Source organism: Mesocricetus auratus, unplaced genomic scaffold (assembly GCF_017639785.1).
Source record: "Mesocricetus auratus isolate SY011 unplaced genomic scaffold, BCM_Maur_2.0 Super-Scaffold_100691, whole genome shotgun sequence".
Lineage (NCBI taxonomy): Eukaryota > Metazoa > Chordata > Mammalia > Rodentia > Cricetidae > Mesocricetus > Mesocricetus auratus.
In genome coordinates, this window is record NW_024429267.1 from 47,194,168 (window position 1) to 47,204,693 (window position 10,526).

At 47.1% G+C, this 10,526-nt stretch overlaps 1 protein-coding gene across 4 annotated transcripts; it reads left to right on the plus strand.

Moving 5' to 3' along the window:
- Nucleotides 1-1,107: 1,107 nt before the first annotated feature.
- Nme6 (NME/NM23 nucleoside diphosphate kinase 6) lies at nt 1,108-10,282 on the plus strand. 4 transcript variants are annotated; one of them, XM_005075079.4, is made up of 7 exons: nt 1,108-1,243; nt 1,671-1,847; nt 3,540-3,636; nt 7,515-7,617; nt 8,512-8,551; nt 8,956-9,116; nt 9,494-10,282. In XM_005075079.4, exons 3-7 carry the CDS (start codon nt 3,547-3,549, stop codon nt 9,658-9,660), a joined length of 561 nt encoding a protein of 186 aa, XP_005075136.3. In that variant the 5' UTR covers nt 1,108-1,243; nt 1,671-1,847; nt 3,540-3,546; the 3' UTR covers nt 9,661-10,282. The 4 variants fall into 4 exon arrangements, with proteins under 4 accessions (XP_005075136.3, XP_040595920.1, XP_040595919.1 ...); XM_040739986.1 differs by having other exon boundaries at nt 1,746-1,847; nt 3,526-3,636; XM_040739985.1 differs by having other exon boundaries at nt 1,109-1,243; nt 1,746-1,847; nt 3,537-3,636.
- Nucleotides 10,283-10,526: the final 244 nt, after the last annotated feature.

Sequence of the window (10,526 nt, forward strand, 5' to 3'; positions counted from 1 at the left end):
GACAGATGAATGAACGGATGGACGGACTGATGGACGGACGATCAGACTGGAGAGATGGTTCAGTGTTAAGAGATCTAGGAGAGGAGTTGGGTTCGATACACTGCACCCACACAGTGGCTCACAAACATCTGTAACTCCAGTCCGCATTGACTGATCACCTATTCTGGCAACAGGCACACAGACATACATACAGGCAAAATACCACACACATAAAATAAATAAGTGGATTTCTATGCTGGAGAGATGGCCCAGCAGTTAAGAGCACTGGCTGCTCTTCCCGAGAACCTGGGTTATATTCCCAATATGGAAATATAAGCTCGCAACCGTCTTTAAATTCAGTTCCAATGGATCCAGCACCCTCTCCAGGCTCCATAGGCACCAGGCATGCATGTGGGGTAACATAAATGATTTTAAATAAAGAAATAGAGCCGGGCGTTGGTGGCACACGCCTTTAATCCCAGCACTTGGGAGGCAGAGGCAGGTGGATCTCTGTGAGTTCGAGACCAGCCTGGTCTACAAAGTGAGTTCCAGGACAGCCTCCAAAGCCACAGAGAAACCCTATCTCAAAAAACCAAAAAAATAAAGAAATAGGCCAGGCGGTGTTGCACGCCTTTAATCCCAGCACTTGGGAAGCAAAGCCAGCCTGGTCTACAGAGTGAGTTCCAGGACAGCCAGGGTTACAAAAACAAATAAACGGAGTTTAAGGCCAGACTGGTCTACAGAAGAGAGTTCCAGGAGAGCCGGGCTACACGGAGAACAAAAAAACAAGAAAGAAATAAGAAAGAAATGGACTTTTCTCAGGAAGACACCTTGTGTAAACAAGCTGTGTGTCAACACTGCAGCCCCTCCTCCCAGCATTCCAGGAGTGCGATCCTGAGCATCCGAGTGCTGAAGTTAAATGAGCAAACGTGATCGGATTAGTGTTCCTTCTCAATCCCAGTCACACACACGCACGCGCGCGCTACTCAGCTTTACCGCCGCTACACAGTAGAACACACACACGTGTCACACACACACACACACAAAACAGACAACTTCGCTGCCGCTAGACAGTAGGACCGGATGAGGGCTGCCCAGCAACTTGCCTGAAGGACCCCAAAGGACCACGCAGGCTAACTAGCTCAGTGCCTGCTGGCCTAGAGCGTTGCGGGGAGGACGAGGCGAACCCAGAACCCAGCTTGCACTGGAGCCGGGGTAGCTGATTTCAGGGTGGGCTTTGGCCCGGAGTAAAGAAGCCGAAACCGTACGACTTGAAGTATAGAATGGGGACAGTAGGCGGGTCGGGAGTCAAGCCGGGGGGCGTGGCCACAGAAGGGGGACAGAAGTAGCTTTGTGGGGCCAGCGTGGCAGTAAGAGAATTGGCGTCAGCTGGCGCGGCAACGTGTAAAACTAGTAACTGGCTGATAGGGTGACCTTTAAGTCAAGCTTCTCTCTCTCTGTCTCTCTCTGTCTCTGTCTCTGTCTGTCTCTGTCTCTGTCTCTGTCTCTGTCTCTCTCTCTCTCTCTCTCTCTCTCTCTCTCTCTCTCTCTCTCTCTCTCTCTCTCTCTCTTTTCTTTGGTTTTTCGAGACAGGGTTTCTCAGTCGCAGCTCTGGCTGTCCTGCATCTCGCTGTATAGACCAGGCTGGCCTCGAACCCACTCAGTTTCCCCTGTCTTTCTTTACATGACAGCATTTTCTTGTAAACCAACAGTCAAGACAGCCCTAACTAACTGGCGTTTGTAAAGGAACCACAACCCCTCTACAGGTTGCCTGTCCTCCCTTGGAAACCTCTTAACCGCCTGGCCTTGGAATGGCTGCATTCAGGTCCGTGCCCTGATTTACCCAGCTAAATACTGTGGAAAGCCAGGTACGTACTAGGCACCCTGTGTAGGAACTAAAGTGAGGATGGGGAGTGAAACACGCTCCTGCTTTCGTGCGGCTTCAGTGGAGTTGTCGCCGAAAGAAGCATTTGAACCCCGAGAAAGTCCCGGCTGGGGAAGTGAGCTGAGCGCAAATGGGCAAGTCGGAGCTGACGGGGAAGGAAACACACGAGGGATGTGGACACTTCCTTACACAAAGCTTGTCAGGCCGGAAAGGCATGGAACTGAAAAAGCCTATTGAACCGGAGCAAAGGAGTTAAGGGTTGTGGGGCTCCGGATTTAGACAGGGACGTTCAAGTCTTCTGCGGTCGGAGACTCCGGGACCAGAGCAGGTTAAAGACTGGAAGACTATGCCTAGGGTCCAGGGTTAGAGTGGCAACAGTGAAGGCCTAGACACCATTGAGGAGGGTGTCACAGAAGTCCCGGACAAAGGGTGACAGCAGTTCCAAGGAAGAGATTTGTGTGGACTTTGAGGTGTACTATATAGGTAAGGTCTTTAGAACTTGGTGATAGTGTGGAGGTGGGGAGTTAGGAACTGGAGGTCTCAAGGACATCCCCATGTCTACTTGGCCATGGTGCCATGTTATCATCTAGAATATTATTAGGTGAAGTGTGTATGCTGATCCTGTACTGGTTAGATTGGGTTTGGCTATAATGGAGCATCCAGTAATAAGCCTTAAAGCATAGTTTCTTTGTTTCGGCCATCCCTGGTACTACTACCATGATTGACTAAGCTATATTCAGGCTAAAAGTAATGAGAATGTTGACCGGTTCTGCCCTGCTCATGTCCCTGGACACCTCTGTGTTTGTTAACAGTTAGAGATGATGTTTTGGGGCCATGGTTGGTTTGGTATGACTTGGTTAGGGTCTGACTGTATAGTCCAAGATGTATGGTCAGCCTCTAAGTGCTAGAATTACACTCAGCTGACATTTTTCCTCCTGCAAAAGTAATTTCTCACATGTAAGTAGAATCTCACAGTTGGAAGTACTTAACCAAGCCTAGAAATATTGTCTGTTACTCGTTATTTCCACAATAATTTATTGAATTCTCTTACATAGTATTGAACACTGGGAATGTAAAGGTGAATAGAGATAAGGCTAAGCCACCAATGCCCAGCTAAGTCATTGTAATCTTATGCCTAGACTGTTCAAGAGTGGACATCATAAACCTTGTTAAAAATACAAAAGAGAGCCGGGCGTTGGTGGCGCACGCCTTTAATCCCAGCACTCGGGAGGCAGAGGCAGGCAGATCTCTGTGAGTTCGAGACCAGCCTGGTCTACAAAACTAGTCCAGGACAAGCTCCAAAGCCACAGAGTAACCCTGTCTCAAAAACAAGAAAAACACAAAAGACTTCAGAAGATATGACAGTATTGGCAAAATCAGGTGGTACTATCAACTTACTTTTCTCTTCAATGGAGAACTTCCTGACGTCCTTATACTTGCAGCATAAACTAGACTGTATGTGTCACGGGGTAGCCTGAGTGTCCCCTCTACAATTTCATGAGTGCAAATAAGCAAATGAACAGGTATCACATACAGCCTTCCAGTATAACAACCAGATGCTCTGTGAGTCTTGAGTGAAGGCCCTGGTTGACTTGCCAGGCTACTTGGCTTCCAGGGTAAAAGGGGCTAAGAGCTCAGCTCCACTGTGGTCCTTAATCCAGCTCTCTGGTAGCAGGGGTGAGATGACCTCCATCTTTCGAAGTCCTCAGGCTCTTCAGCTCACACTCGCCCTGATCAAGCCCGATGCAGTTGCCCACCCACTGATTCTGGAGGTAAGAATGAACCCTACACCTCCACTGCCCGTTTCAGGTGCCACAGGACCACTTGTAACAACTTAGTCTAGTGCTAGGTGCTGAGGTTGAAAGGCTAGATGGATCAGTCTGGTTGCTCAGCACAGAAAGGCTAGATGGATCAGTCTGGTTGCTCAGCACAGATGAAAGGCTAGATGGATCAGTCTGGTTGCTCAGCACAGAAAGGCTTGAGTTTGGTCCATAGGGGAAGGAGAGAACAAACTCTAGCAAGTTGTCATCTGACCTACACAGACCCACATACATAGAAATAAGAAAAGATAGCTAGGCATGGTGGCAAGGCAGAGACAGACAGATCTCTGTGAGTTCCAGAACAGCCTGATCTACAGAACAAGCTCCAGGACAGCCAGGGCTACACAGAGAAACCCTGTCTTTAAAAAAAGGAAAAGAAAGGAGCTAAAAGTCATGGAATCTGACCTAAGAAGATTATAGTCAGAGTTAGGGCATATCTAAAATACAAGAAATAAAATTTTTGCATTATTTTTATATTTTTATTTATTTCACATGAGTGTTGGGGATTTGAATTCAAGTCCTCATGCCTACACAACAAATGCCCTTACCCACTAAACCATCTTCCTGAATCAATTTTTATTTTGTAACAAGGTTTTATTGTATAGCTGCAGCTGGCCTGATATTCACCATGTTGTCTAGGCTGGCCTAGAACTTAGAGATCCACCTGCTTCTGCCTCCGGAGTGCTAGGGTTAAAAATGTATTCCCCGCTGGGCGTTGGTGGCACACGCCTTTAATCCCAGCACTCGGGAGGCAGAGGCAGGCAGATCTCTGAGAGTTCGAGACCAGCCTGGACTACCAAGCGAGTTCCAGGACAGCCTCCAAAGCCACAGAGAAACCCTGTCTCGAAAAACAAAAAACAAAAAAAAAAAAAATGTATTCCACAGTGCCTGGCCCCAATTAAAAAAAAAACAAAACAGAAAACAAAACTCTAATCTGTGTGTATTATATTAGTTTATCTAACATATATTGTATTTTTAAACTAGTTACATTAATTTTAACTAATATATGTATATACTAGTTATCAGTTATATATATTAGTTATCAGTTGCTATATTCTAAATTAGGTAGCTTAAAACAATTCATTTCAGGCTGGAGAGATGGCTCAGCACTTAAGAGCCCTGACTGTTCTTCTAGAGGACCTGGATTTGGTTGCAACACCAACATGTTGGCTCATAACCATCTGTTACTCCAGGTCCAGGGAATACAACACCCTCTTCTGGCTTCCTCAGACACTAGGCACATTCCTCACACAAGCAGTGTGTAGCTAATCCTTTGTGTTTTTCAAACCTCTCTAGCTTTCACCCCCAGGCCAGAGAAAACTACCTTAAAAGGGCTTGTGTGACTTTTTATTATGTTTGATCGTTGTATTTGTGTATGAGAGAGACAACGTGTGTGTGTGTGTGTGTGTGTGTGTGTGTGTGTGTGTGTGTGTGTGTGTAGGTCAGAGGACAACTTAACAGAAGTTGTTTCTTGCCTTCTACCATGTGGATCCTGGGAATTGAACTTGGGTCCTCAGCCTTAACAGCAAATGCCTTTACCCACTGAACCATCTTGCTGGCCCCTTACATGGCTATTTAGTCCCACCAGATGAACCTTCTTTCTAGCTAAAGCAAAATCAACTGATTAGTAACCTAAATTGTATCTGCAAAATCCATTTTGTTGCAACCCCAATAAAAAATAAAAATCTGTTTTGTTATGTAATGTGACTTGTCATATTTTGTCACACTCATAGGCCTGAGGACAGTGGTGGAAAACCTGAGCTGATTCTCAGCACCCGGAAATCATTACTACCATTCAAAATGGTAGAGTGAACAAGATTGACAAGAAGGAGAGTGTAGACATAGACAAGATGAGGGCAGAATGACAAAATATCAGTGAGGTCTCATACTTAGGAAATGCTTCTAATAAGAACAAAGCAGGACCAGGCGTTGGTGGCACACGCCTTTAATCCCAGCACTCGGGAGGCAGAGGCAGGCAGATCTCTGTGAGATTGAGGCCAGCCTGGTCTACAGAGCGAGTTCCAGGACAGCCTCCAAAACAATACAGAGAAACCCTGTCTCGAAAAACAACAACAACAACAAAAGAACAAAGACAAACCAGGTGGTGGTGGCATACACCTTTAATCCCAGCACTGGGGAAGCAGAAGCAGGCAGATCTCTGTGAGTTCCAGGACAGCTAAGGTTACACAGAGAAACCCTGTCTTGAAAAAACAAAAAACAGAAACAGGCAGCCGGGCTGTGGTGGCACATGCTATTAATCCCAGCACTCAGTAGGCAGAAGCAGGCAGATCTCTGTGAGTTCCAGGCCAGCCTGGTCTACAAAGCTACACAGAGAAACCCTGCCTTGTTTGACAAACAAAAAAAGAAGAGATCATTTGGGATATGCCTGTTCTGTTGTAAGGTTAAGAACTCAGAAGGCTCTGTGTAGTGTGTAATACAGAGGAAGCAGCAGGAAGAACAGTGTTCCAGAATGGCAGTCTAGCTTGGCAGGACACAGGCCTCAAAGGATAAGCAAACACTGATTAATGCCAGGAGGAGCTCAGAAGGGAGACCCTGCAGCAGGGATGGCTGCCCAGACGGTGGAACCAGAAGAGGTACAGGGCGAGGGAAGTGCAGCCTGAGTGCTAGGCTGAGGTGCATGCATTGTTTCCATCGTAGAAACACCCAGAACTTTCTGACCAAAGCATGACATGGAAACAACTTGTAGAGTTTTTAATCAAATGTGATGGCTTAGAATGAATGAGGAAAAATGAGGACAGGCCATTAAAAAGACTTGTGTGGTGTTCTGGGTGGTGGGGCCTAGGGACATCACTTCTTATCCCCATGTCCTCTAGGTTCATACTCTGGCAGTAGAACTGAGGTCTTGACCTCCCCTCACCCACTGTGTGGTACTTAAAATATTTATTTATTTATTTATTTATTTTATTTTATTTTATTTTATTTTTTTTGGTTTTTCGAGACAGTGTTTCTCTGTGGCTTTGGAGGCTGTCCTGGAACTCGCTTGGTAGTTCAGGCTGGTCTCGAACTCACAGAGATCCGCCTGCCTCTGCCTCCCGAGTGCTGGGATTAAAGGCGTGCGCCACCAACGCCCGGCTAAAATATTTATTTATTTATTTTATATACAGTCTTCTACCTACATGTTGCCCACATACCAGAAGAGGGCACCAGATCTCATTGTGGATGCTTGTGAGTCACCATGTCATTGCTGGGAATTGAACTTGGGTCCTCTGCAAGAGCAGTCAGTGCTCTAAACCTCTGAGCCACCTCTCCATCCCCTCTGGGCCATACTTAAAAGAAGAGAAGATTTGTTTTCCTTCAGAGGTTCGCAGGTTTTAGCCCACGGCTCCTGGTCCTGTCTCTTAGAGCCTATGCGAGGGTGAACACTGGTGAGAAGCATTCGCAGCATGGGCTGGGATGTGAAGAGTGACCAGCTGAGGTGTCCATTCCCCTTCAAGAGCACGCTCCTGGGCTGGAGAGATGGCCCGGAGGTTAAGAGCACTGACTGTTGGCACAGAGAACCCGGGTTCATTCCCAGCACACTTGGCAGCTCACAGCTGTTGGTGACTCCAGTTCCAGGAGATCTGAAGCCTTCTCCTGGCCTCTAAGGGCACTGCACTTGGATGGTGCTCAGACGCAGATGTAAGCAAAACACCCATACACATAAACAATTGCTCCTAACGATGCCTCCTTCAGGAATTCCACGCAAAAGTGCCATCCGCTGCCTATCACATGAGCTTCAGTGATGGAAGGGCACTTAGTATCTAGTAAGTGATGCCATTAGATAGCTGGACGGCTGAGTGGTTTTATCACTGGGATGGTTTGTTCTCCAGGCTGTTCATCAGCAGATTCTGAGCAACAAGTTCCTCATTGTACGAACGAGAGAACTGCAGTGGAGAAAGGAAGATTGCCGCAGGTTTTACCGAGAGCATGAAGGTAAGGCCAGGATTCTGAATTACAGCCCCCACCCATGCGCATGTGCACACGTGCATGGGGGGGTGTGCACACGTGTGTGAGGTGCACGTGTGTACATGTAGAGGCAAGAGGACAGCCTTAGGTGTCAGTCACAAGCTCTCTCTCACACACACACACACAGGCACACACACACACACCCCTCTCATCAGGGTCCCATCACTGGCCTAGAACCTGACAAGGAGACTAGGCTGGCTGGTTCCTGAGCCCCAAGCATCCACCTGCCTCCACCTCCCCAGCACTGGGTTTGTAAATGTGTGCCACCATGCCTGGCATTTGTGTGTGTTCTAGAAATCAAACTCAAGTCCTCATGCTTGTAATGCAGGCCCTTTACTGGCCAAGCCATCTCCCCCAACCCTATGTCTTCTCATGTTTGTTTCTGCACAGACTTCTCGTGATAATCAGTATTTTCTTTTCCTAGGAGAGATTTCCTGTGTAGTCCCAATCAGAAATTTAATATGTCTTGGTAATATCAGTAATTAACATTAAATAAACATTTATCTTGTCAAACATTTCCCTAATGCTCATTATTTCCCTTAATTTCCCAGATTTAGAATAGGAGGTGGCAGGTATTATTCTATAACACACACACACACACACACACACACACGTAGAAAGATAGTCATTTCCTTCTAATCATAGCGAGCTGATGCTATATCCCAGAGCATAGATTTGGAAGACATTAGGGAAGTTAATGACTTAACCAAACTGTACTGATTGCAAGTGGCAGAATCTAGATCCACACAAGTCTCCAGGGTTCTTGTTACTCTCTGTAAACGGTCTGGTATTACAGGTAGTGAAAAGTGAGGAACCTCTCTTGGGCACCATGTCCTCATGAAGGGACTCTCTCTTTTGCAGGGCGTTTTTTCTATCAGCGGCTGGTGGAGTTCATGGCCAGGTACTTTGAATTTTGGTTCCAATATCTTTGCTGTGGTATATCTCCTCTTCCCTAAGAATAGAATTGTCAGTTTCACTTACCACCTTTTAAAGATGTAATCAATGTCAAGTGTAAATAAACAAAAAGCAAACGAACAAAAAAAAGAATCATGACTGAGCCACACTGACCCGCAGGTGTTAGGTGCCTGGCCCCTGGCTGCTGAGCCAGTGGCTGTGGTGCGTGGCAGCTCTGCTGGCCACTCTTGCACATTGGTAGTCAGCCTCTCCTGGTCACCTTCTCTTTGAAGCAGCATCAGTACTCACTAGGAGAGCAAAGAAACCGTCAGGAAGTACAGTTCACTTTATTCTTGCCCTGTTCAAAGCATGTGCTAGATTAGGTGACCAAATCCCTCCTTTTATTCTCAGTGGGCCAATCCGAGCCTACATCCTTGCCCACAAAGATGCCATCCAGCTTTGGAGGACACTGATGGGACCCACCAGAGTATTTCGAGCACGCCACATGGCCCCAGATTCAATTCGTGGGAGTTTTGGCCTCACTGACACCCGAAACACTACCCATGGCTCAGGTGAGTAACCCTCTCGTCCACAGCCACTAATGAGGAAGGATGTTTTAGGCAGGCAAGTAAGCCGTGTGGGGAGATTGACAATCAGCGGTCCCTCCATTGAGCTTTGTTCCATTTATTTCTGGCCCTTTGTAGCTGTCTCAGCCATGTGACCTGTGAGGTTTCTTTATATATCCCAGTACGGAGTGGTTGAAGTTTCTGAACCTGATGCTGAGACTGTCTTGCCTGTCTCCACATTCCCTGTGATAACCCTTCTCTCTCGTTTGTTTTACTTTATTTTGAGACATGGTCTTGCTTTGTTTCCTAAGCTGGTCCCAATCTTGCAATCCTTCTGTCTCAATTTCCTAAGTAGCTCTTCTCTCCCTTCCCTCTCCTCGTAGACTCTGTGGTTTCCGCCAGCAGAGAGATTGCAGCTTTCTTCCCTGACTTCAGTGAGCAGCGCTGGTATGAAGAGGAGGAACCCCAGCTGCGCCGTGGTCCTGTGTGCTACAGTCCAGAAAAAGGCATCCACTGTGCAGCTGCAACAGAAAGCCCCAAAGCAGCCTAGTAAAGTCCCGTCAGTCCCCGAGGACAGGTGGCGATGTCCAGCTTTTTCTCCTAGGGTTAGGGAATCATGGGCTGAAGGCACTGCACCTGTTGGATGGCATCACCTACCCAAAGACCTAGCGTATCACTGCTCAGCTGCTGCTGTCTAGCTCTATCTACCTCTTCTGGGAAATATTCAGGGCATTTAGGAAGGACGGTGACTCCTCTTCTGTGAAATATCCATGGGTATTTAGGAAGGATGGTGACTCCTCTTCTGTGAAATATCCATGGGCATTTAGGAAGGATGGTGACTCCTCTTCTGTGAAATATCCATGGGCATTTAGGAAGGATGGTGACTCCTCTTTTTGTGTGTGTGTGGACTAAGATAGCGTTTCTCTGTGTAACAGCTTTGGTCGTCTCAGAACTTGCTCTGTAGACCTGGCTGGCCTTGAACTCACAGACATCTGCCTGCCTCTGCCTCCCAGATGCTGGGATTAAAGGCGTGCACCACCACTGTCCAGCTGGTGACTCTTCTTTTTGCAAATGACTGTCATCCTTCCTCAAGAAGGAGCCTGCCTGCTGACTAGCAGTGACTGTGTAACCAATATTTGATCTGACTCTTTAATAAATTCTGTGCTACTGAATCCTCCAGGCTGGCAGCACTTCTGTACAAGCTTTCTCTGTTGTTCACTGGAGTCCTTGCATCTTCCCTGAAGCCAGGTTTCTGGTCTGTGCTAACTGAAGAGAGAATCATGTAAGAATCTCTCAGTGGGGTGATTATGTAGCACATGGAGGCACCCATTCACCAAGTTGAGTGTGGACTCAAAACCACGCCTAGGCACAGGGCTGAGTCCTGGAGGAAGAGGCACTTTTTCTTTGAACCAAGGT

Excerpts from the sequence above, each read along its gene's own strand:
- Nme6 (XM_005075079.4), top strand. The coding sequence starts at position 3,547 with ATGACCTCCATCTTTCGAAGTCCTCAGGCTCTTCAGCTCACACTCGCC. Across the intron at positions 7,618-8,511 it reads GTTTTACCGAGAGCATGAAG|GGCGTTTTTTCTATCAGCGG; the intron begins GTAAGGCCAGGA and ends TCTCTTTTGCAG. Across the intron at positions 8,552-8,955 it reads CTGGTGGAGTTCATGGCCAG|TGGGCCAATCCGAGCCTACA; the intron begins GTACTTTGAATT and ends TTTTATTCTCAG.